We start from the raw sequence: 27891 nt of genomic DNA, 5'->3' as shown, positions 1-27891 counted from the left end.
TTTTTTTTTTTCCTGTGAGAGTTTGGTGTGTTTGTCAGTTTGCTTTAGCCAACAAAGTCAATCTATATTATGCTGTACTAAACCATACTAAACTATACTATACTATACTACACTATACAATGAGCCAGGATTTTGAGCCAAAGTTCTGTTAAAAGAAAGGCTGCATTTCTTCTTCAAAAATACAAGTATCAGTAATTGAGTTATCTGGTTGGATGCTGATTAGCCCCACTGACACTGTGCATTCCTATTTATGAAGGTACACATATAGACATATAAGCTGAGTGTACCACGTATTCTTGCCAGTGTCATTGAATTTCTCCCCTTCTGGAGACTCTTTGGTGCTAGAAAAGCAGGCAAGATAGTGAATAAAGAAGTGAATTTTAATGTACTTTTTTCAGTCACCCTGAATCAAGCCCACTTAAATCCATCTGTTACTTCTCAGCAAAGTTTTTGTTGCACTGGGAAAAGAATATCAAACATTCTTGACTTTTTTAATAAAAACCCCCAACCACTATGAGAAATGCATTGCTCTGAGACACAGTGCCATGAGGAATAATTGCAACTTGTCACAGAGAGAGGTTATAATTATATCTACTGTTAGTGATGTCTCCATGTGTAGAATAGAAGTTACCTTTTCAAATGCATTGTTCTTTAATGCAACACCAGCTATTAAAATTGAGGATATTATTTCTTGCTAATGAAATAAATGAGGCTTCAGAAGGGCTGGGTGGTGTCACACTGCAAGCAGATGGAAGGAACAAAGAGGAAAGAGAAGTGCTTGTTTCGGGGATTTCAGTTTTAAGCTTTGCCTCAAGAGAAGCAAATTGCCCAAAGGGTCAGAATTTCAGCTTCTGTATTCCAGGCTTAGTTTATATTTTTTCAAAATCTGCATATGTATCAAACACTGGGCTAGACCTGACACTTTATAGGCACCTTGGAGTGGAGTGCTGCAAATAGATTGCAGTATCTTAAAGAAAAAAAGCAAAGTTGAATAGTTGATACAGTGGTTACAGTGATGTGCTCGTCTGTCCCTTTGTTACTTTTACAAATTCTCTGAGAGCATGCTCATAAGTTCTTATAATGGGGAGAAATAATTTATAATATTTTTCTAGGCTTGCTCCTTATTCTGTCACTCATTTAGAGTCAGATTTTTGAAGCCTTTAGTTAGGACATGTGCCCATATAAGAGATTTCTCCTTGCTAGGAATTAAAAGCAATGCAGACATATGTCTTTATTTTCAGAAGTGACTAACAGCTTCAAGTATCAGAATTTTAAATTGTCCAAGAAGGTATTCAATGGAAATCAGAGCCCTTGAGCAAGTTTTAAATTGGGTGCCCAACTCGGGAGTATGCAAAATCAGTTTGGAAATTAGAAAATCTTGGCCATATGAGTATATGTTAACTCCACTTGACTAAGTCTTTTCTGTATGTTGCTTCCCCAATTTGCAGTCGTTTTTGTGTTGTAAATAAGATACCCTTGACTCCGACTTGAAAGTTCCCCAGGAAAACTGGAGAACCTTTCTGGTGTTAAACAGCACCCTAATTACAGAAGCAATTTTACAAACAATACCCCGAGGGAAACATTTTCATTCTCATCAAGAAGGCTCTTGAATAAAATAACACCTTTGCTAACTTCATTTATTTACAACAGGACACAAGACTGAGACTGCGTTAGATTTATTGCCATTACATCACTGATGCTCAGTAATTCATAAAACATTGGGTCTAGGAGTTAGCACTGCTGTTATTTCCTCTGATGCCTGACCTCACCACAGTCTAATAACATTCAGGAAATCCAGAAGACAAAGGAGGAAAGCAGTGGTCTTGAATGCTAAAAATAACCATAGAAAACTTGTACAATCATGCAATAATGTATGGTCCGATAATTTATTTAACATAATAGTAGAATCTGCTAAAGCAATTAGAATCTGTTCCAAATGTTTTTAATGGAAAAATATGTTTGGGGTAAGAATAAGAACACTTAGAGAATTGGTATTTTTAGGTTATGTAGTTCAGTGATGTGTACTGGTTTTGGGTTTGTATATCTTATTTCTTACATATGCAGACCATTTAATAACTTGACTAGAACAGACAGTCATTGTATGGTGGTTATATTTCTAGAGGTCATCCTATATGAGCCAGACGGTGATCTTAGGTGATGTATTGCACTTGACAACCCAGAAAGTTGCAATACAAAGGCATTCTAATTCTCAGTGTCCTCTGAGAATTGTTCAATATCCTTGATGGTATCTAGTGTCTGGTATGCCATTGGGATGACATTTTTGGTGTCTTCACTAATCAGTCAAGGCTAAGATGTCATTCATGTTAACTGTGTGTTTGTTTTCTTTTCTTTTTTTCTAATCACTCTTTATTTGAAATATTTTCTGAAGCAATAAATGCTATAGTGACACTATAATAAAATTCATGTCTGCTCATTTATTTGCTTTAGAATTAGAACATTTTATCCAAAATAGGCAGATCTTTAAAATTGGTGCAAGTAGGTAGCTGACATCATCAGGGAAAAAGAAAACCAAACCCAAAAAAACTGTTGAATGAAAGTCAGGTAAGTCTGGGATCTTTTGTCTGTGAAATATTGCAAAAGCAAGTTCACAAACATACACATCTTTTTTGAACAGCTGCTCAGTTTGACTGTGCCTGCCCTCCTTTTATTTACATATCTTGCACAGTGATTTGAAAAAGGCTATTAATCATATAAATACCAATATTAGTATGCAGACTAGTATGCTCAGGTGTGAACAAGTCTTCGCTATTTGACATTGACACTTGCTTTCTCTCCCAATCAGAAGCAGAAGCACTTACCAATCATAAACCAGGAATAATGAGTAGATTGAACCAGCTGTTCCTGAACAGCCTAGTTGGCTGTTTTCCCTTTTACTAAATTCATTGAATTATAATTATGCAGATAGATAGACAGACAGATAGATAGACAGATAGATAGAAAACATTTCCCTTTCTGCAAAAGTGTATGGGAACTTAACAAATATTAGTAGATTTAATTTCAGAAGAAAGCAGGGTAGTGTGGGATGTTTGATATTTGACTGAAAGAGAATTGTTGAGAAGTGAGTTGTCCAAATTCAGCCTAGGGAGTCAAGTTTTCAAAATTTGTGCTTTCCAGAGTCATCTACTGCATCTCAAGGCATCTTCTGAAGATCATAAGCTAGGAAAACTTTCCAGTAGAAGTGACCTATAGAGGTAAAAGGAGAGACAGAAACCAAGGTCTCTGTTCTTCTTTCATTAATCTACAGCATGAAGCATGGAGCTGGTCATCATTTCAACAGTTCTTTTATTTTGGTATTAGAAGTAAGGTTTCAGAAATCAAAATGAATATCTACAAGTGTAGTGGTTTAGTGGAAAGAGTATCTTTTGAGTCTGAAGAAGAGGACACAGGATAATGTTGTAGAGACTGTTTGAGAGATCTTGAAGTGATCATACTGTCTGAGGGTTAGAGTTTGGGTGTTGGTGGATGCTGGGATTTGGGAGATGGTTTTAGGAGCTCAAGACCAGTTTTGCAGGTAAATGCTCTTCCAGGAAGTTCATTCTCTGTCCCCTTTAGCACAGCACAGCAATCCAAGAAAGTTTCAGTTCCAGGCCCTACAGAAGCTGGAAACTTTTCTTTGGGAGTACCATTTTACTAAAAATCTGTCACTTAGAGTGATTTCCCACAGGATTTTAAAGCTGATTTCTGTAACTATAATTCTGCTAAGCCTCAAGTTGGAAATACAAAACATAATAAAGGTGTTGCAGAGCCCAGTGTCCCCCAGATGTGTGTGAGTAAAACCCCTATAACACATGGAGCCTGAAGACTAAAAGTCAGAAGCCCATTGTGTGCATTTCTTTCCTTTTTTCTTTTTTCTTTTTTTTTAAATAATTAATGATTTAAAACAGTTGCATTGTTGCTTCAATCACTTTTCACCTATTTCCCCAATGGTTACCACTTGCCTCAACATTTACATTTGTTTTAATATTTTTATTTTTTGCATAATTTCTCACATTACATTTATTTGCACTTGCACTTTTTTAAAAATAAAGCATTCCACGGGGATGAATTTAATAAAAGTTTCTCATTAAAAGTTCCATAACAGCATGATTCCCAAACCTGAAACCAAAGTCCTCATATTTAACAGTTTTCATGACTCAAGAGATTAAGTGTGAAATAGGAAATATAATAACAATAACAACATGGCCATATCCTGCACAGTTGTTTCACTCAAAATTATTCTTGAAAAGTAACACAATTCATAAATAAATCATTTCTCAGAGAGTGAAATTTACTTAAAAGGCTTTCTGAAATACTCTTGATTATATCAAAATAAAATGTGTGCACAGAAAGTTGTATTGTGCATGAGGTAAATCAAAAATTCCCTGGAATTAATGTATTGAAATGGACGAGTAAAAAAAAAAAAAAAAAGAACAAAGAAAAAGGGAAAAAACACCACCAAAGAGCAAAACCATCAATTTCATTTTTTTCAAATCAATTTCATTTTTTTCGAATCTCCAATCAGCTGCCTCTGCAGTGTTCCATTCAGAAAGACTTAGCTCAGATCTGAATTCATATGAGGCTTCCTCTGCAGTCAGTGATGAGAGATCCTGCCTTAGGGAACTGCAGTTCTGAACTGCTCTGACTCATCATTCAGAGGAACTTGTTGCTTTCTGCTGAGTGTGACTAGAGCAGAAAATTCAGCCACCCCAACTAATGCCTCTGTGTAGAGGGAGTAAATCCAAACCTTAACAAGTCCTAAAGTTTTTCTCTGAGTGGGAAGTGGAGCTTTTCCTTTTGTACTTACAACACTGAATAATAACAGACAACATAATATTTCAATGCCAGCAATTTCTGACTCAGATATAAGACACTGTCATTGACTTTTAAGTCCCCCAAATGGATATTCCTTTCTCGTGCATTGTATACTCTGGGCACTCTGGAAATCTGTTGGGGCTATTTTTTCTGGGGTTTTGTGTGGGGTATTTTAGTTTTGTATTTTGTCTTTTTCTTTTTTTTCTTGTTTTTACTTCACAGTTTGCTTTATAAAATCCTTCATCAAGCACAAGAGAGTCTGTGAAAACAGCAAGGGGAATGTTAACATAAAACATGCTCATAGTTAAGGCCAACTCTACCATTTTTATTAAACAGAAGTTGTGGTAGTTAGTATGGCTCTTGGCATATTAAATATTTCTGGACCATTCCTTGTTCAACAGCTTGTTGTAGAGATCAGCTAGTCCCTGAAAGATACCCTGGAGATGTGCTCTTTTCTATTTATGGGTTGGGGGTTACAAGGGTAAGGATATGAGTTCCTTTGATTGCACTGGAGTGGCTGGGGAGCATCACTGCTGTCATTCCATGCCTTATAATTTAAACCAGTAATACCTTCTTAGTAGCTGTACACACTCCATCAACAAAGTCTCTTTAGATCATTTTCTTGCACTGCATTTATTCATTACTGACCAGCAGTAGTTTCACTGCATTAGGCTCTGCAGTTCTGTGAGAATTGCCAGAAAAGATTCGGGAAAAACATAACCCGGAAATTCAGCGATCAGCGCTGTCCATACTGGTAGGTTAGTCCTTCCCCACTAACCACACTTTTACTTGCAGGGCAATTGTACTAAACTGGAAAACAAAACATATATATTTACAATAACTAATGTATGTTTTTATCTTCCTTGTCCTTTTTTTGTTGAGACAGTTCTGGATCAGTTACCTGCAGGCACACTGACAAACAATGTTTAAGAAATTACCATACTGGGTACATAGATAGATAGATAGATAGATAGATAGATAGATAGATAGATAGATAGATAGATAGATTTATAAATGGATATACTGTTGGTATGTGTATGTTTATGTATATGTAACATGTTTTATTGTCACACTGGCTGACTGAATCTGTTCAATAACAAGATATGAAATAATTCTAGTCAAAAAGCAATGCCTTGTCACCACTCAGTATCATGATATGACACATTATTTCAGTCATATTTCAGCTGTTTGAAAGCAAATCTCTGGAGCCTTGAAGTGGCAGATCATGGGAAGTCACAATAACTTTTTTGTTCATTTCCAGGACTGAACTGTAATTTTTCTGGCTAAGTCTTGCCATCTATCACACCATGTCCTGCAGGAAAACATGTGTTTTAAGGAGTCAGAAGCATTATCTCCTACCATGCAAGGCATTTACTAGGTGAAACAATTCATGTTATACCATGAGCCAGCAGTCAGTTGTTGTCTTTATGAGTTTGTGGAATTTCAAGACCTAAACAGTCTAATTTTCAGAAGTTTTATTATGGATTATAAAGAAGCATCAGTGAGATATAAACCTAGAGTTTAATAACCCATAAAACATGCTACAGCAAGGTTTTTAGCTACGACAATCCATAAAAAAGGTTTGAACTACATTGTAATGGTCTTTTGGGCTGCCAGTGCAACTAATGAAGGGTTTTAGACAATAAATTGGACTAATTGTTGAGTTACAAAGGCCTTTCTTTGTTCTTTTGGTGATGGGGTTTTTTGTTGGCTTGTTTTTTGCTTTTTGTTTTTTGTTTTTTTTTTTTTTTTCCTTTTTGCATTTATACAGACTTTCCTCCCACCTGGCAATCTTGCTTTGTCATGAATTCCTGTCTTTGATTCTATAATAGCCCTCATAAAACTGAAACATTTAGCATTTGGTGAATACACAGGGTTTTTTGCTGTCGATGGCTCAGGCATTTGCTGATTCACTGCAGTACCATTCTTTTTATTCAATTAACTGCAAACTCCAAGAAGCAGCAAAATTATTAACTGATCAGGATTTTTCTGAGAACAGTGTGGTTTCTTTCTAGCTGACAGCTACTGTGCAAAAAGGGCCACACTCCCACAGTCTCCTAAATCTCTGAGCAGAACCTTGGTCTTTGCTGTCTCCAGGAAGACTCATCTTGCTGCCTAGTCATTTCTCAGGAGCACACAGGTCTTCAGGTGTAATTTAGGTGGACAGGACTTAAAACACCAGAAGCATAGCCCAAATTTTTTGACCAGAAACTAACACTTTGGAAAATGATCAAGTACACTTTGAAAATGAAGAGGTGAAATTTTACCCTGAAATATTGACATTGACTTCTCATCTCATCTTTTGCTGTTGTGGCATCTCAGGGAGTAATTTTGGTGCAAATGCTGCAGACCAGTGACTAGCATGATCAGATACCTATCACCAGTCATGCTGCTTCCTAGGTTTTCAAAAAGGGGGTGAAAAGTATATAGAAAAGAGTCTATTCCTCTGTTGCCTTTATTTATTGTTGGTTTCTAGATAGAGGTAGCTTGACTTCAGCACCCAAAAAGCTGTTTGGGCAAGCTGCCCTATTTGTGACAGGTTAGACTTCTTATAGCATGTTTATCAAAACTCCTTGGGGCTTCAGACTAAGCATGATACATTTATTTGGCACTTTACAGTGATGTATTTATTGTCATAATTACTGGCCCGTACATTTGGGAACTTACAGTACATGTCTCCTCATTGCATTTTAACTGAAATACAAAAACACTGTGGGATTTACATGTCATGCCTCTTATTTCAAATGTTTTATTCCACAAACACGAAGAGGAGGATGGATCATCTCTGACTTATGCTGACCTGGTTCTCCACTCATTCTTGTATGCTACACACCAATATCAGTAGAGTTACAGTGACATAAACCAGAAGAATACAGTCAAAAATCAGATCCGTCCTACACCAAATCACTTTCCACATCTGTTTCCTATTTGTCTTAAAATGACACATGGGATTATCTTGGGAAGATATTCTGCTTTCACTGTCATGCCACTGACTTTACAGCCTTATCAAATATCCATTGGTGTGCAGGTTGAGCAGTTATCATCTACTAAGAAAAAATGACACGAAAATGTAGATTGATAATATTTTTCAATAATGGCTTGTAGTATTAATGCGATTTTGTATTATTGCAGTTCAGGTCTAGCATTCTTCTCAATTCACTGTTTTTATTTATTGTGTAAGATCTAAGTATGGACCCTACAGTAGAATCTCAAAAATATTTTTCTTTTTGATTATTTATTCATTTCTGATTAGAAGGAGCAAAGTGAGAAAACTGGAGAGATGCAAGGAATGTGCCTGTGCTATTAAGAAATAGAAAGAAAGGGAAAGAAAGACATTTAATACTGTGTAAGATATTACATATACAGGATGACTATAAATATAATCAGGCAGGCTACATGTACAATAACATGCCTTAGGAGATTGAACTTGAATTCTGGGATCAAACTTCATGATGTCCAACCTTTTAATCTTACAGTGCAGTTAGCCCCTCCAGGTGACTATCCTGCTAACAGTCCATTTTCCCTTCACCTTTTTCTTCAGTAAATGGACTGAAATGTGAAATCCATCTGATGTTCCTTTGAAAATATGTAATAAATGCACAGAGATATGTGCTAGCATGATGGAATTGAACAAGCTGTAATAAAAGATATAGCCTGTGACTGACTTACAGAAACATGGACTCCATAGGTTTGAAATAACATCATTTGTTGGTCATTAGTTTGGCCCATGCCTGGGCTCAGTATGGATGAGCAAGATAGGGAACACAGGGTACCAAGGAGAATGCTGCTTCCAAGGTGGAGATCAGTCTCCTCTCTTTGAGGCTCTGTGACTTAATTAGGTGTCAATGCAAATTAACCACAGTGCAGGGAGGAAATGGAAATTTCAGGTTTTGTTGTGGCCTCCACAAGTCTTCTGTGAATGTAGAAGTCTTCTGTGCAAAAAGCATCAATTCTTCTGGTTTTACCCTCAGTCCAAAACATAAGATAAACACAGTATTCAAATTGATTGGCAGACTTGGTCTTCTAGTTTAAATTAAAGTAATTAAATGTACCTAAAAGCCCATTGCTTTGGATTTACTGACCTCCATTTGACTTAGTGTTGACTGAGGCCCTTCTTAATCTCAGTTTAAATCCCCATATGCTTTGGCCTCAGCTTGTATATTTTAAAAGTTTTGTTGCATGGTTCTGAATAATAATAATGATAAAAAGCTCTCCTGATGCAGTTAAAATTGAATTTCAGGATACATGAAATAGAAAGTCACTGATTCTCAGGCTAGGAAAAGCAGAATTTAGCATCATGTTATGTGGCGGGATATCTCAGAAAAGTAGAGTCAGGGAAAAAATAGATTTTTTTTTTTTTTCAGATAAAAGTTTCAAATTCCTGCTTCATCAGGAATTACTATTACTCAAATGTATTCTAAATGAAAGCAAAACAATTTCAATAAATCCGTGTGAATTATATGTGAAGTAGAACAGAAGAAACACAAGCTGTGCATGTGTATTTGTGCCTTTGACTAGCCTTCAGCACATACTGATTAGGAAGTGGGCACTTCTAGCAGATCCTCACTCATTGTAATTTGACTTTCTTAAGCCACAAACCCAGTATGAATCACATAAACAGCACTCTCTGCACTCTGTGGTGTTCAACTTGCTTACTAGTGTACTTTCATCAAATAATGTTGGTTTTGTTTGGTTTTTTTTTTTACCCCCACAGGACAATATCTTTAGAATGGAAGATTCACATTTTGAAAATGGGCGGGGGAAAAGCCCTTATGATCCCAAACTGCTGACAGCTTCGCTTTTAGTAGGTAGGTGCCACATAACAAGTTCACTGAGATGTGCAGTCACTGTAAATAATTGCCAATTTTCTGCCTTTTTTTTTTTTTTTCCTCCTTGCAGCACCTATGACAGGCCTTTGTATTATGCAATTTATTTCTAGGTTAAGGTAATTCTGATTTCATTTTGAATACAGTTGACCTAAGTGTTTTGAAATGTAAACCAAGATTTGGGTATCACAAAAGCTGCTTTATACTCTTCAAGACCTTAATTCTGCAAAGTGTTTTTCCTCCTCACATCTAGATGGAGGCATTTTAATCACCCAGTTTATAGGCTGACCAAACTGGTGATCACACCAGCACAGCTGAGAGCAAAGTGAGAGCAGGAAGAAGTCATTCCTTACATCAGTTTTGCTGCCAAGGAAGGTTTATCACTCAATTGTAATGTGTGTGTGCTGGAGACACAAAAGCAGTCACAGGACTAGGCCCTCAGGTGATGTTTCAGCTGAAGAGAGCTGTCTGACAGTGAATACAATTACATTCCTGCCTAGAACAAAAGGATTTAAATAAATTAGGTGTTTCTGAATTGGTAATACTTCATTTCATGGAATATGTAAATATAGAGCAACTGGACTGTGTCAATCTAATTGAACTAATTCAATTAATTGAATTTATCTAATTGATTTAACTTATCTAACTGAATTAATTATGTTCATTGTTATTCCTTCCTCTTCTCAGAAAAAGGCAAAAAGATGTTTTGTGAGAATAAATTAGGAATGAAACAGATTATTCTTTCCATAACAGCTCTACCTAGGTGTAGCCACCTTATCCTTAAGAACAAACTTTCTCACAATTTATTATAACTTCAAATCCAACAATAGTTTCAGAAAATTGCAGATTCTGTTTATCTCAGAAGTCTTTGGGAAATGACACATAACCAAATAGATTGGTTTCTCCAGAACTTAGTTCATATTGTTAGTCTAGGGCTTTGCCTACTGTCTACCCTTATTATATTTACTTTGCATTTATAAATTAAACTATTCAAAATAGACAGCAACAGAAATTTAGTTGTAAGTGTGCCTCATTTCCTGAGGACACACACTTTTTAACAGGAAAAACAGGAAAGACATCCAGATCTTGCTCCAACTTGTACCCTGTACAAACAAAAAGGAAAAAAAAAATGTGTGTGTAAAAGGCCAGTGTATAAATTAGTGCCTGAAGCGACTTGAATTTGTGGCAGAGCTACTCTCAAGCGAATAGCTTTACTATTTACTTTGATATACAATAAAGAAAGAGAATGATGACAAGCCAGTATTACATGGTATAACCGGTATGCAACTGCACAAAGTCAACAGTGTCTAGCTTTTCAGATTCCTTTTTTTTTTTTTTTTTATGCTCAGTCCGGCACAAATATGATTATCTTATTTCCTTTGGCTTAGGTTTCATGTCTTTAAAACATCTTTGCTTTCTTGAGCCCACTTCCTATCACTATAATTTTCACTCCCTTCCTTCTAATAAAGAGTAGACAGGGCATGATCTTTTGGTTTGAATCAGGCTTCAGTGAGAGCCATTGGGTGTATTAACACAATGGAAAATGGTACAAATTCAATATTCAAAGCCAGTGACTAATTTCTACTTCAGTGACTTATACGAAACTCAGGGTGAGGCTAGAAGTAACATTCCAGTATCCTGACCACAAGCACCTTTTCTTCTCTGCCTCTTCAAAGTTGCCTCACAGTCATATTGTGTTACTGATTATTTACCTCAATCCTTTACTGCAGAGTGTATATTTCACAGTGTACATCAGGTTCACCACTGGTTCTCAATGTCTTACTTCTCTTTGCCAAAAAAAAAAACCCCACATTTTGTGGTAAAAAGATGATCCAAGGCAAAAGAATTTCCTCCCGTCAAAATAGGTGAGAAACAGGGAATGAACTGGCTAAGCACTGACTGCATGAAGAAGTTTGGTCCAACTGCTCTCTGAAGTAGGTAGCCCTGGAGTGAAGTAGGGAGAATGGCCATGAAGGCAAGAGGAGACTCTTGACCAGAAAGGTCTCACATCAGGAAGGACATGGATAGATTGCTTCTTCCAGAGCTGAACAATAACTCAGCTACTCCTGGCCCCTCATGTGCCAGAATATTTGTCCTCACAAGTGACAATGGTTTATCTAAGGTTTAAGAGGGCAGCTATGTAAAGCAATTAGCCAGCAGTCATTAAAATGCAGTGTTATAATTAGTAATACAAAGTAACTATCGGGAAGATAAAAGGCTGAGAAGAGTATATGATTAAATGCAGGAGGGATATATAACATCTCTTCTTCATGAGAAACACTAAACAGAGATTTTGCAAAGAGTGGGAGAAGAGTATGTTCTTGACACCATACTAGAGAGTACTTCTTAGGTAAGTGAAATGTAATCACCAAGAGGAATTTAGGCAAAACACCAAGGTTAATTTGCAAAAAGTAACTTCAGATCTTTAATAACCATTAGTGCCCAGGAGGCCTATTCTGCATTTCAACTGAAATAAACTCTAATAAGTGTAAAGAGGATCTTCAGTTTTCCCTCTCTCCTAGCAAAATCGATAGTATTTGAAAAGAAAAAAAAAATCCACACCAAAACAAAACCAAAATAAACAGTTCATCATTATTAAATTGTTCCAGTGTTTTGCCAGTATACATTCCTTGTTCAATCCACCTGCAAACATTTTTCATTGTTTTTTTAACAGTTGTTCATTAAAGTTAGCTATTGCTACCCTACTCTAAGGTAAATGCCATCTGAGAACATGATATAACCAGCTCCTAGTAATATAAGACACTATTCAACCATTCCCATCTATGTGCTGCTAACTAAACAATCTCTGTTTGAGTGGGCTAATGCATGAAAATGTGGAGACTAAGAAATCCCTGGGCACCACTAGTGATTATTCCAGTGCAGGAGGAAAACGAGAGGCAACTTGGTTTCCAAGAAATATAATCATGGGAGGAAATATCCCTGAATGTAATAGAGTAAAGCAATTGTATTGGGATAGTTGGAAAAAACCTTCAGAGAAGGAGACAGCATTTTCCCACTGTCAGTCAGTTTGTTTTTAGGAAATGACCCTTTGGGATTTTCAAAAGCTTTGGTGATCCAGAATCCTCCAAGCTGTTTATGTTCCTGTGTTCATTTATTTTTTTTTTTTCTTTTAGAGTTTATAATTTCTTTTACAAGTTATCAACTACTGCATTTTTCATTTTATAAAATCAGTTTAGGTAATTTAATACTCCCAAATATATATTAATGTGATCTGAAATACAGTAGCTTCTCACCAATTAAGAACTTTCGTATTAGATTTGTTAGAAATTAGATACCAAGTACATATGAGGTTCAGGATTTTAGAATTACTCTACTTCCTGGGAAGTTTTAGTTATTGTCTTTAAAGGAAGTGAAGCCCAACCACCTTTATATCTGAAAATCTCAACTTTAGTGAATAAACCTTTTACCCAAGTATAGATTTAATTTGTGAACCCTTTTACCAGTGAGAACAGTTGTGACATTCAAGGCTTGATTTTGCTTGTATTCCTCATTTGTTCAACTTCCTTATTACTTCCAAAGGAAAGTTTACACTTCTGTTCTCTCCATTTGTTAAAAATGTAATCCTCTTTAAGAGCTGAATAGAAACACTTTATCAAATAAATATTTATTGTTTAGTTTTTAACATCTGTATATCTCATGATCTTGGGAAGTTGTTTGCAGTTCCATGCTGATTACAAACAGTACAGGCAAAAATGGTTCCTTCCTTCCAAAAATCAGCATTACTATGGACTTTAATTGTTGCCTCTTTATTTAGTAAAATCAATATATGTATTTCTGTTTGCATTCATGTGTCAGCAGGCTAATCCTTTAGAATAAGGTGGTTCCTGTCCAAAACAGAGTTTTTCCCTATGCAAACAACTGAGGGTCATCAGCTAGTTCTGGACAGTTGTTGCTTTGTGCAGCCTGGCTGGAAATACAAAGTGACAAATTTTTATTGGGTTTTTTACCCTCCATTCTATCTCTTTGAGAAATGTTTGTCACTTTTCAAGTTATTAACTTCCACTTTCTTCTTAATTTAATGAAAACTTCTTTTAAAACATAGACATTAGAAATAACACAGTAAAGAGTGTCATGACATTGAAGAATCATTTTCCAGACCAGCAATGAGTAAATTTCAGTCCAAAAGAAAGTATACACAGGGAAACAAGTATGACTGTACTTCTATCTAGACAGGAGGCAAAATCCTCATATAGCTTTTGAACAGTACTAGCTGTAAGGATGTACACATCTGGGACATGACTTGAGGCTTACCCTGAATTTAGCAAAAATTACCTAAAGCCTTACAAAAAGTGGTATTCCTTGGTATTTCTGTCTGGAAGAAGTCAAATTCCCCTTTTTGCGTGACTACAGCAAATTAGGTCAAACTGCAGGCACTGGCCTAGGTGTGCAGAAACTTGGAGGGCTGTAGGAGAAAGGATAGAAAGGTCAGCTAGTTTTCTACAAACCCTTCCCCATATGGAATATGCTGAAGGCAGTTATTGGCAAAACTTCTATCCTGTCACCACTGATGAAAAAGTGTCAGCTGAGCTGAGTCCAGCCTAGAAAATATGTTAGTTCCAGTGGTGTTTGTAGACTGAGTTAGAAACTGAGGTGCCAAAAAACCTTACAATTCTAACTATTTCAAATATATAATTTTAATAAGTTTTTGCACTGTATTTGGTTTAATTTTAATAATATAGTGACAAATTTAGATTCTTTTTTTCTTGGTTGACTGACCTTTAGATCGGTTGATAACTAAAAAGAAAAGTAGACCTTGTTGGTTTTTTCTTTCCCCTTTGATTTATATTGATTTATCAGAACTCACTAGGGAATGAAAGACAAGAAAATGAAGATAAGGTTAAAGAAAGGTTAAGCATAGCATCAAAGCCCTTTTCACGGGCAAAAAAAGGTTTTATGATCTTTAAAATCTCAGCTTCAGACTCTGTACATAATAATCACTATAATTAAGTGATTGTCTCCCCTTCAAAAAAAAGTTGAAAATGACATAGAAGAATGATAAATCGTTAATTAATGATATGCTGTTCTGTTTCATTTCTGATTATACCTCCTGCTGGGCACAACTGGTCTATTTGCTTCTAATCTCTGCTGTGAATTCATTCAATTCCACGCCTTTCCGCTATCATGTTTTCACCCTTCCTGACTTTCATGGCTACCATATGGTATAGAGCCACTGTAGGTTCAATTTCATGGTGTCAGTGTTCTGGGGAAAAGATGCCAGTGATATCCAATAGACATGCTTGGATCTGGTTGTTCCACCATGGAAATATCTAAAATTGCCATGAAAATTATAAACTTGTTCCTAAAGGGTGTTTTAAAATGAGGGTATGGTAGAGTTCATCATGACCATGAAAAATTTATTACCTTAGCTAAAGAAAGTTATTTTATCCTCAAAATTGTCTTTTTTTCACAAGAGACCTGTGTAATATGGGTAGCTTGAAAATAGTAGTTGGAAGGAATAATACTTTTTAATTCCATATTAACAGTATAGGGTAAGGTATTTCCTTTCACATATATATGTAGAAGGACGCAGTCCTAAAAATGCATTTTTAGTATTTTGAATTCAGAGTAATTTCATGGACAAGCTCTACATTAATGCCAGCGAGGTATGTGTTATACTTTGATCCCTGGTTTTCTTCTGCAGGGTCTTGTTACAATGTAGTTACTATTATTGCTCTCTCTGCCAGCTGGCAGGTGTTTAACTCGACCTGCTTCTTTGCATTTAGACATTCTCTCTGTCTCCTCCATGGTACTTCTAGCTGGCTGAGGAGGGACGCACTGGGATGAGTTCTGTCTCCCTCTAGGTTGTCTACATGCCATTTATGGGCTGAAGTATCACAGGTGAATTTTGAGTTCATTTGTTCACTGTGAAATGCGTGGGGTCAAGGTAGCAGGGAATGATCTTGTTTATTCTCTCCCTTAACTGTTGCCCTTTACCAGTATCAGAGATTAAAAGAAAAAAAGATCAAAACCCCAAACCAACCAAACAGGAAGCCACACAGTTTCTGTATGAAAAATTGAAGAGACCTAAGGACTTTCTGAGGCAAAAGTGAATGAGCTGGACTGTTCGGTTCCCAGGGTCACAAAAAAACAGTGGGTTGGGGGGAACCTCTGGAGGCCTCCAGTCCAAATTCCAGTTATAAACAGGGCAATTTCACATTTAGGTAGGATTTTTGAGGCTGCATACTACTGCCTGCCAGGGTAAGGTGTACTGACTGCCACTGCTGCAGCCTGAGAATTCCAACGTTTTTGAAAAGTGACTGCACCAGCAGTCAGGAGATACAGCTCATTGGCAAGAGGTTACACTTAAGCTCTACAGTGAGAAAGTGGGTCTAATCATCTATTTTCAATGACAATACATTGCATATGGCTTGTTGCTTTGTAATTTTCTCATTATTCCTATTAGTGTAATATGAATGTAGGACCAGCAGCTTTCTCTGACTTACCATGACTGGAAAATTGAGGAATGTTGCTTACAATTATGTCCTCCCGCAGATGGAGAGCTCTACTCTGGCACAGCAGCAGACTTCATGGGCAGGGACTTTGCCATTTTCCGAACTCTGGGGCATCACCATCCCATCAGAACAGAGCAGCATGACTCCCGGTGGCTAAATGGTATGTAAAATGTGCATCTCTCTGGTTACATTCCTCTAGCCGTTAAAGACTAGCACACAGCTTCATTCCAGCACCATCTGTGACAAATACACCCCTCATTTATTTGGAGCAGAATTTTGTCTCACACTAGTAAAACTAATCAAAAGTGATTTATAAAGGAGCATTTTTGTTTTGATTACACTGGGATTTGTGGAGTGTGATTAAGTTTAAAACACATACAGATACTACAGGCAACACAGTCATGCAAGTTAGACAGAAGCCTGGGGCTTGTGGAGGCATCAGCCAGACATCAACACAAAGTAGCTCTAGACCCTTGGGCAGGACTGTGCTTTATACAGGCTTTAATTTTTTACTGGACTGAAGGAAATCTGATGCTGGCCACCAAAGTGCAGCAGAAAGTGAATCAGCAGAACTTCCTGAGCAAGTCAGAGTTAGGAAGAGTTTGGAAAAAGTGAAAGGGGTCTTGGGCATTCCAAGCATTCTGATTTCAAAATGTCCAATATTTGACAAGGCACAATAGCTTACATTATTGTATGGATATTAGTCATCAAGCCTGTGGTTGTTTATTTGTGTGTATGAGGAGAGAAGGATAGTTTCAGAGAAAATCTGGTTTTGGCTTCATGTAGCAAAATACTTTAGAATGCATCTGAGTACTCTGTCCAAGCTCTGCTGAAGTCAAAATTCTGACAACTTAAATAGAATTAGACTTGGCTTTACAAGGATATGAGCATTTTGGAAATGAGAATTCATTGTCTGAAAAAGCTAACCATAGCTAACTATTGCTAACTGTGGTTACTGGGTTAATTTATATTTTAATTTTTGAAGAGTTAACTAGCTGTACTTTTGCTGTATGTGCTGCTTGCATTCTGGGTTTGAATTTACAAAATATTTAATTCTTAGGCATTTTTCACTCCTAGTCACGTTATTTATGTGTTTGCTGAGGTTCAGGTTTTCTTATGTGGTTTTGCAGTTTGGTGCAAACTGTTCACACAAATTTTACTGTGAAAGAGAAGGGTATGTTTTAAAACACCATTTCTTACTAGCTAGTCAAGAACTTCTGGTATCATACTGGATATCACATTAAGTGTATGTACAATCCATAACAAATTCAGTACCAGACTCATAATTAAAACCACAAGATGCTATTGCAGGTTGGATTAACAGCTCTCTGTATAACATATACATATCTAAATATGTACATGACAAGTTGTATGGGTCTGTATTTTTATATGACAAGTTGCATGAATCTGATGTTTATCCTGTTAAATTTACTTTTTGCCATAATTCATGTGCACTAGTGTGAGAACATTTCAGTTCCAGAGTCCATGCTTGCCCAGTACCCCAGAAATTTTGTTATATATTTTTATTATAACAATATACAATATTTCTGGACTTCAGGAGACAGTAAAGTACAAGGCTTATAGACATATCCATCTATCTTGGTACCTACTAGAGTAATAATATTTTAAAGATAACGAACACCCACTTTTGTTATGATAGTCATGATGACATAAAGACCAATCATGCAGGCAAAATCTGCTTTTGTGCAGTAGATTTGCACAATGACAGCTGAGTCAGGAGGATTTATGTAGTGGGAAAGATCAACCATTGTCCACAGCCCCTGTACTTCATTGCTGAAAATGTGTCATTCCTTTGTGGATTCAGTTATCAGTCTTTCAGCACTAAATGTGAGAACTGCTTTTCCCAAATTAGCACTAAGGTTACATCTGACGGGGTGCAGAAACCACAACTGCTTCGTGCTCAAGATAGGGAGGAGAAGACAGTTGCACATAAAAAGCTGATGAACCTCAAGCTTTCTAAAATTTAAGTATTGTCCAAAATAAGCATAAAAGTAGAAAGACAGCATTTTTTGTATCTCAGTGTGAGGATGATTTCCAGCTCTAAGTAAAGTTCTTGCACTACATTTCTGTATGGAAAGTTTCAAACTAATTTAAAACAAGATAAGAATCAAAGTGAGACCTTTAGAAATGTCTCTCATAACTGTCCATAATTTAATAAAGAACGATCCTTAAGTACATTTTTGAAATCTCTCTCCCCATTGCAATCTAATGCTTTTACCTTCCTAATATGGAAAGGTTGGCCTAAAATCTGCACTACAGTGTTCCTATTAAGGGCTCTAAGGCTTTACTGTTAATTTCCCAGTGATAAGATCCTGGCAGCCTTTCCACACAGTACTCCTAATTTCAGCATCTAACAGGGAAATCCAAAAATGATAATTGTTTGGGTTTGAAACTCTGCAGGCATGCCAGTCCTTTGATTACTTTTTTTATTTGTAATTTGTCTTTTTAAAATATAATTGTAAAAGATGCTCTGCATTTGCATGTATTTAAAGTGAATATACTTTTAATGAAACAAGCTCTCAGTGAAGGATGAGGTGTACTCTGCTTTCTTAAAGATCTATATAAACTATTTTTGAACCTTAAGTTTGCAGACCCTTATGTTATTTTAGTAAAGACATAGAATGCTATGTAGTGGAGGGTTTACTTTCCCAGTTGCTTTCTACATTGTGTTTAGCCTCAGGTTAAAAACCAGTATTCTAATGGACATGTATTGAAAGCTGCAGAAGAACAGCAGTTCTGGTCAAACTAACAGAGACAAATTCTCGTTGTCATGGAGTTTAATAGTTAGGTGGTAAGGCATCCAGTTTTAACCTTGCTAATGTTTACTTCAGTCAGAGCAAGAGCTTAAAATGGCTCTTTCCATACTAAGGCTGAGGTCAGAGCTGACAGGGTGCAGAAAACAACAGCTCTTTGGTACCAAAAATGGAGAGGAGAAGACAGTTGCACGTGAGGAGCTTGAAAACTTCCCAGAAATACAGTCTTGCCCTGAACTGGCATAACAGTAGGACAGCAGAGCGATCAAGTTTTTGGGATTTAAGCGTGAACACAGAGATCCTGCACAGATCACACAGTCTGTTTCTGGAGATACTCAACCTTCTTAAAGAAGGTGTATGCTTTTGGGAAAAGAACTGTGTCCAGCCCAAGAGAAGGTCTGACCAGCAGCCCTTACAGACTTTTTAAGTCCTTTAGAGATATTAAATACTCACAGGCTTCTAAGCCTTTCATTTTGTTTAAATAATTAAACAGTCACCAAGCCAAATAAAACAAGGGAGACTGATTCTATAGCCATGTAGTCAGGGTATTCATCTAGAAGCTAGGGAACCATACATCAGTCACTGTAGCAGTGTATATTTAATTATTGATACAGAGTTGGCCAGATGTGACAAGGAGGCATTTGCAAAAACACAGTAAAATAAGCTGGTGTTCAGGAAAGTAATTTTGGATATGAAAAGCCACAGTTCTGTGCCCCAAACTGAATCATGTACTTTGTTATAAGCCATGTTCATGCACACACTGAACATTACTGGCTCCTCTGGTATGTGCATGGAGTTTCTCTGCACAAAAAAGCTTTGGCAGTCTTAGTTGGTCCCAGTGAGGGTCAAGAATAGTTTGGACCTCTCAGAAAAAAAAATCTGAAATTGGAAAAAACATTGGAAACATTGGAAATTGGAAAAAAACCTCCTGTCCAGCTTTACTATAAGGAGCAACTTCTTTGATGTTACAAATACATCTTAAAAAGTCTTACCTGTGAGGCAAAGACATGTTTCCCTTTAAATGGGCCATTGCCTCTCATAGTTCAGAGCCATCAGAACCTAGTGTTATTTCAAGGAAGTGTGGATCAGGTCCTGCCTCTGTGAAGTACTTCAGCAATTAAAATAAAAAAAAAAGAAATTTGTAGAGGCCCGAGAAGGTGGGAGCAGCTCACCCTGATACAAGAGAGTTCCCTGGTGTACAAGAGGCAGTGTTGGCTGGACACCCTCCCAGCATTCATGTGAGGGCTGAGGGCATGGCTGGAGGCAAGAAGGCAGAATTGGCAGTGTAGTGTACCAGAGCAAATGCTAAGCAAAGCAAAAGCAGTGCACTGAATGTGTTTTTTCAAGCTGAAGATTTAGAAGAGTGGAAGGAGAGAGCTTGGAGCTGCTCGCATCTTCTCTGACTTGAGCACAGGGGATCTGGCCTTAAATTGTTAACGTTTTGTAAAATGAATAACCGTAAACATTTATTTTAAAAGCAAAGCAGAGTGGGCTGAGGAAGATCTGATGGGAAATGAAATCACGAAAGCTGCATTAAGATAGTATTATGAATCTGGTTTGCACCCCAGAAATACTGGCTTCACCCACCCTCTATTCTAGACCTGGGGTTAAGAGAGACTGTCAGTCTGGATTTCCAGCTTTGGCTTGGAATTTCCTTGCTTTTTATGGGTTTAAACCACTCTATGATATTGTTTAGCATACTTTCCAAGGCTTAATTTTTAAAGTAGAGTAGTAACTGTGCTTATTCCCCTGGGGTTATTGTCCTTGGTAATCTTTACTTTACGCTTACATAAACAGCTGAGTATTATAGAAGCTGAGCGACTGTTCAATAAAAAAGAAAATGCCCTCTTAAATTTCACAGGCTCGGAGGCAGGAAACATGGACTTGATACTCTCCTGGCATTCAAACAGAACTTTAGCCATCACTTTGTGTTGTTTCCACTTACGGCACTTTGTAGAATGTCCCAGCACTGACATCACACACACCTAATTTTGAATATGTATGTATTGCACACTAGAGGCAAGAGAGAGACAAGATTTCTGGTAGTTTATAGTATTTTTTACCTCTCTAATAAAATGCATTAAATGTGTCGAGATGTTAGAAATTAATTATTCTTGCTGAGACTTGGATATATTCATTTGCTGGTCACTGAACCTACAATTTGTCTTTGGTCAACCACTCCAAACCCTTTTCCTACCTGTACATACACACTGATGCCCCCCTCTGCTGTGCCACTCCCTTGTCTCTAAATGCCTTCCTAGTTTCCCACTTTCCAGCTCACATCCTACACATTCCCAATCCAGATATACAGCGTGCAGTAAAATACATGCCACCAAAGGTAAACAGATGTGGAAAGGGTCTGACCTCACAGACAGAACCCAACCGTCCTGGTACCGAGGGGTTGTTTCACAAAATACATCTAAGATATAACTGGAGAAAGGAGGTGCTTTAAATACAATAAATCTCCAGCAAGAAAATAGATATTTAAACAAAGGACATTGGGGGGAGGGAACCCCCGTGTGAACTGCATATGAATATATTCAGTCTTCAAATTAAAAGTATTAATCCATGGTGGGAATGAAATTAGAAAAATCTGCCCAATAGAAGTAGTCAGTGAGACAGCCTAGCTGGTTTTAACAAGAAGTCAGGTAGCTTTTTATGTGTTTTTATATAGCACATTTGCCTAACATTGGAAGAGACTACAGTGAGTAGACTAAGAAGTCTCTTCCAAGTTTGCATTCTCATAAATTTACAAGGGCATATTTAAACACCCGTTATGAGTAAAAACAGTAAGGGGACTTTTTTTTTTGTGTGTGTGTGTGTGTGTGTGTGTGTGTGTGTGTGTTATTCTTTTTGTTGTTCTTTTGGTGGATTTTTTTGCCCTGAAAGGATTTCTTGCATTTAAAATATGCATTTCTATATTTGAACCACATTAGGCAGCTGATAGTGTGCTATCATGCAGGCTGTAGTGTGGACAAAGTTCCACACTTTCCCACCACTGCTTGTAGAGGCATGAACAACTCCGACCCTTGCAGGAACAAAACATGTCCATATATGCAAGTCTCATTTCTCACTCAATACATCCTCCCACCCCCATTCCCATTATCTTCATTGCTAAGAATAGTAATAAATAATTTCACAGTGATAAATTCCATGTGTGACAAATGCTAATGTCACCTAACACAGTGCTAGGAAGTGCTCAGAAACTATGGTGATGGTGGCATAATACTGTGAACAGAATGGCATACAAACTCAGTTGACAAGTTTTTTTTTTTTTTCTCCCTTAAGTCAGTAGAATCAAATTTAAGAGACTGAATATGAATTTTAAATTGTTTTTCTCATTACAGTCTAAGAAGTCTTTTTTCTATACATTTTTTGTTACAACTTGTTCATCTTTTTTTTTTTTTTTTTCCTTTGGAAGAAATGTAGAATTTTGGAAATCAGAAAATAAGTACTTCTTTCTTATTGTTATTACTTGATGTTTATCCTATCACTAATCTGAAATGGTTACAGCTCAGGAAGCCAAACCCCCTCTGAATACTTGAGAAAAAGATACTCATGTATTTGAACCAGTTGATTCATGCTGTCTGATACCTGTTACCTGTATCTCTATACAAAGAGAAGCATTTGGTTCAGAAATAGTAGAAGACCAAGTAATAATTAGAGAATGTACTTAACAGTTATCAGGATGTGAAAAAGGTCATGAAGATGGTGGGTAAAGATAAGCAGAAATATTATAATCTCCCATCAAGTAGCCTAAATGAAATTATTTTAAATCCTTCTAGGAAATAGATCTTCTCATTATCTCTCTCTTCCAGTGCCCCCTAGGTTTAGGTAAGATTCTTCATTACATATCGATGCTGTGGATGAGATTTTGCTCTGTTTAGGTATGAAAAGTTGGTAAAAGTAGCCAAGGGATGAGTTCTGAGGTTGGAGTGGAAAAAGTGGGTAGGAAAGATGAAGCAGAAGAGAGACTATTCTCTTGGTCTGATTTCACATTTGGAAGACTTCCTGACGCTGTAGAGAATATGACCTGGAGCAAGACTTGCATCAGTAAATGTATTGGTCTGAGCTATAACACAATACGCTTGGGCAAGTTAGGATACAAAAATTAGTCCAGGAACACCTGACTTAGGATATGTGTATATTGCATGGTTAAGCATGGGCTCATTTATGGGTTTTAACTTGGACAGCCTTATTATTCAAGTCAAAAAAGAAAATAGCTGGGAGTGTAGTTTTGAAGCCATGCTGTGCAGCAACTTGTGCTGTGACTCTCTTTATAGAGCATATAAGATAAAAAATATTTGGAGAGCTTGAAGTTCTTTATGCCCTGTTTCCACTGGAGACCAGAGAAATTTGTCTGCTGCATATAGTACAATTTTAGGAAAGAAGTTCATAGCTCTTAAAATAAGCGGTGTGGGCTATGATCCCAGTCCCAAACAGATCCGTGCAGCACAGTCTTTCTGAACAGAGACTTGGTAGTGATGGCCAGTTTGGAATCTTCCCTCACTCTTGTGCACTGAACTGGTCTGTTGGTGATGTGCCTTAAAATTGCCGAATTTTGAGGTATTTATTTCAACAGTGAATTGAAAGGTCAACATATCAACATGTATCGGGTCAACAGCCCAGTAAATCCTGATGAGTCTCATGTCAGGGTGAGATCTGAGAGTGTAGCCCTTCCTATCACCTATGCTCTGGCTTCTCTGGGGAGGCAAGTGGACGAAAGAACCAAAACAAGTTCTGGGTAGGTGCTAGATGTGGATGAATAAGTGCACCTCTCTGTACAGGACAAATCCAGTGATCTCATTTGGGTGTTCAGATTCAAATTCAGTGACCCAGGTGAGTTGCTTCCTATAGTCATCCTTCAAAGAAATAAATCTGTGTCTCATCTGCCACCTCCAGCAGCAGGAGCTGTGTAAAAACTCATCTGCCTGACTGCGTTCCAGGAGTCCACTCTTGATCCTGGATGTCTACAGCTCTGTGCCCTTCTCACGCTGATAAAAAACAACTCCAATTTTCTGATTATCAGTAATAATCAGACTTTTATTTTTTTTTTAAGTTAGAAGAATTGTTTATTTCTATGGATTTCTTTCAATGGATATCTTAAAGCTGGCAATGGATAGTTTTGTAAAGTGATGGCCTGTCCATTTCAGGAAGGTGACAAACTTAGTATATAACTCAATCAGTGGTACTTGTGGCAATGACCTCTACTAGAAAGCTTTGGGTACTACTTTTAGGTAATGTATGATTAAAAGATCATATCTATCTATACATATATATATATAAATATATAAATACTACCCATGGAAGCCTCTCCTTTTTCCTTAGAGATGAATTTCAATAGAAAAAAAAGAGTAATTTGTCCAGGACAGGTGTAGTGTTCAGTTTCTAAGTTTGTAGTTTGCTTTGCTTTTGGTGTAAAACCCACTTAAAATAACACAACACAAATTTCTTTGTAATTATCATTTTTGCAAAGATCCAAATCAGCTTAAGCAAAGGAAAGTTCAGATTAGGTGGCAGGATGCCAAAGACAAAGCCTCTGTGTTATAGGCCTTGCAAATTCAAGTCGGTTTCCCATGATCTCTGAGATCTCTGTGAGAGCTCATCACATCTCTGATGTTTGAAAAACAGTGACTTTTAGCTTCCAAATTGTGCCTCCTTTCTTGTTCACAAAAGTCGCTAACCAGTTTTTCAGAAAAGTTAACCAGAAATCTGTTTGTAGGAGTCACACAGCAGAATACTAATTGATTTAAACAAAGCAGGAGCGGGTCTGTTACAGCCCCCTTCATTGGGATATGACATACATCCGAATTTTCTTTCTGCGTTCTTGTGTTGGGTTTTTTTTCCCCTTCTGCTCTAGCCATCAATTTAATGAGGGTTGACCCTGTCAATACCAATTTCCTCTTCTCAGGCCACCACGTTCAGAGTTTGGTGGGCATTCAATAGAGATTTACTGTTGACTGGGTAATTTGAGTTCATGTGTGTGGTGAAAAATTAGTGAGGAGAATTACCCAGAAAAGTGGATGCCATGACAATGCATGTCACCATGGTGTGACCAGCTCTGCTGACATAGGTTTCAAAAGCTCTCCCCCTGTGAAAATGGGGCCTGTTTGCAAATTAATTAGTTTCTGGCAGCAGCTTGATTGTTGACCCAAAGTTTGTAGAGTGGAAAAACAATCAGATTAGTGTGTTCAATATAAAGGCCCAGCGCGGCACTCGAGTGCAGTTTGCCAAACTGTTGAAGCCGTGAATAGAGTGAAACAAATTCTTTTTTGAGAAGCCAAGGCAAAGGTTAAGTGTGATGTGACTGGAGCACGCTGGCCGCGGGGCGGTGGGGGGAGAAGTGGAGGCTTTAGCCACACAAAAATAGAGAGTGTTGAGCGAGTTTCATTGAATTTAATGAAATTCACAGCTTCAGACAGCAAAAGTGTTTGGCAGTGTTTTAGTCTGTGTTAAAGGGAGAAATAAGATGGCTTTGTTCTAAGAAGTTTTCTTTGTGCATCCATGTGGGACTCCAGGGACTGAGCCTCTAAAGGGTATTAGAGACACTTCCTGAGCCTCCACGCTGTTTCTAAGCACCTGCAGACTCTGAGGTTTGTACCAGTTCCTCCCATTCCCTGCCACACACTAACTCCCTTTATCTCTAATGATTTAATCCAAGGTTCCCATTCATCACCTCCAACATTTGGGCAGGATTCTTCTTTTAAATAGTGCTGGTGCTGAGATTCATGGATAAATGCATTAGAAGTCAACACATGTGAATAGATGGACTGGCTAAAACTTGTTATCCAGGTAGTGAGACAAAAGATAGATACTAAAAAATACATAGGCCAGATCTTTAGTTGATAATACATGACAATGGCCCCAGTGCAGCTAAGACGTGATTTCTACTCACTGCAGTGCTCAGCTCATTTCATTATCATGCTTCATTTCATCAATGGTTTTTTTTTTAGTATATGTCACCTTTTGTCATCCATTTATGGCATTCACTGTTATTATCACCCTTAGAATATTTTCTCTATATCAAACAATTCCTATGTATTTTTAAAAGTATAATTTTCCCACTATGACAAACAGAGAGAAAGGAAATGCCAACAAATTTGAAGGAGACCATGTTCATGGGAAGCTGAGGTATATTGTCTTGAACCAGTGCCTTAGCCCTGTTGGCCTGGATCAGAATGCATGACAGACCCGGGAGAATGGGAGGACAGAGATGCTGAGCTGAAAATATGAAGGGCTCCACCAGCACATAGCTCCCACCCCATCAAGTCAATGAGATGCCCAGCAGAGTTAATGATGTGAGGATACAGACCCTTAGTCTGTTCCCACCTCTTTCCCTCATTCCATAAAATTACAGCTCCTAGCCTTCGACCTGTGCTAACTTGGTGATTTGTTCTCGCAAATGGGGCTGAACCTACCCCCTTTACACTAACATTCCTGAACCGTGAATTGCTTGTCCCAAAAGGCATTTAGTGTTGCTTGCAATTAACACAACTGATTACTCAAAGCCGGCACCTGAGGTGGCATGGAGCCATCTGGAAGCATAATTGGCTCCTTAGCTGGAGTAACATCCACTTCACAGTGGAGCCTGTGATGACGGAATTATTAGTTCAAAGTAAGCCAGGTATGTGAATACCTGGTCTACACATTAAAACCTCCACTAGCACTAGACACAGATGAATTATTGCAGACTCAAAGCCTCCCTTTCTCTCTGTCTCTGTAACTTCCCTTCTCTTTGTTCATGAAATCACACATATTTCAACCTGAATGTTTGTAAGGGTGAGTAATTGCTTTTGTTCTTTGGGTTATTTAATTACAAATCTCAGTAGATGACAGGTCCTCTGCTCTAAAGGAAGACATCACATTTGCACAGTTACAGAATCCCAACACAAATGTGTGTGGCAAATCAGTGACTGCAGATTTATTCATGCCCTCTGGGACCTGCACTGCCTTTTCAGCTTAGCATGCAATATGATTTAAATTACAGCTTGTGCAGAGCTGTGCCTTGGGATTACACTCCATGTTTCCAACTGTTTATAGTTCAGTGAGCTTTAACCTCTGTGATTCTGAAAATTAAATAATGTCACGGCTGATATCAAACTGATGGCTGGTACTATATTGCTAAATACTGTATAGTATTAAAAACCTATTTTTACAACAAAAGTGGAAACATCAGTGTATTTAAAACATCAGTGGCACATTCAGGTAGTTCAAGAGCACAATTCAAAAGTCACACTAGCAGAGAATAGCAAAGCTAATGTTAAACTCTGTTATGAAGGATATTATTTCAGCTTCTGTATTTATCAGAATTGTGGCTGTGGACTTTACTAGAGCAGGACTGAGCCTAACACTAAGTAACACTGAACCTAAGTACTTTGTGGTGAGATAGACACAAAGAGTGGATAAGATCAAGAAATGTAGATAAAGCATCTGTGGCAGTTTAATGCAGATTTCTTAGTTCCTTGAAGATTTTATAGTGTCATTATTTCTGAAATACTGTGGCATTTCAGGTGTTACATCCTGAAGAGCCTTTTGTACATAACTGTGGACATCTTAATATTTCTCTTGCCATTCAACAGAGGAGGAAAGGAAACACCTAATTAGAAACTCAATTTTTAATATGGCATGTAATTTCCCATCAGATTACTTTTCACTATTTGCAGGGGTTTAATTGATGCAAAAACTTTTAGAGATTTTTCTTCATTTAGCTCTGGAAACCCACGTTTCTAGGATAGAAGCTACTCCAGTCCCACTTGAGCCACTTCATCATGTTTCTCCCCAGGCTCTATCGGGCAACACCTGCAAAACAAAAGGGTGAAAGCGATGTCACCACCAGCATCATTTAACCCATAGAGCCTCATTCATGACTCTGGTGTAAGGAAGGGAGAACAGGAAGAGAAAAGGACAAATGGGAGAGACAAATGGATACTTACTTTTCACTTGTAAAGGCAGCATGTTTGACTAAATAACAGAGAAAATAAACAAAGGGGAATTCACAGAATTTCA

At 37.5% G+C, this 27891-nt stretch overlaps 1 protein-coding gene across 3 annotated transcripts in view; it reads left to right on the top strand.

Moving 5' to 3' along the window:
- The window catches only part of SEMA3A (semaphorin 3A), a 238354-nt gene that overhangs the window by 162899 nt on the left and 47564 nt on the right, over positions 1-27891 (top strand). For all 3 annotated transcript variants that reach the window (XM_027883646.1, XM_027883647.1, XM_027883648.1), the window contains 2 exons: positions 9527-9620; positions 16152-16271. In XM_027883646.1, the coding sequence (XP_027739447.1) occupies positions 9527-9620; positions 16152-16271 (214 nt within the window). The remainder of the gene's footprint in view (positions 1-9526; positions 9621-16151; positions 16272-27891) is intronic.

Source organism: Empidonax traillii, unplaced genomic scaffold (assembly GCF_003031625.1).
Source record: "Empidonax traillii isolate 1590-97213 ecotype Southwest subspecies unplaced genomic scaffold, ASM303162v1 scaffold131:size1687323, whole genome shotgun sequence".
NCBI classification, from domain to species: Eukaryota; Metazoa; Chordata; class Aves; order Passeriformes; family Tyrannidae; genus Empidonax; species Empidonax traillii.
This window is presented reverse-complemented; position numbering and strand designations above follow the sequence as displayed.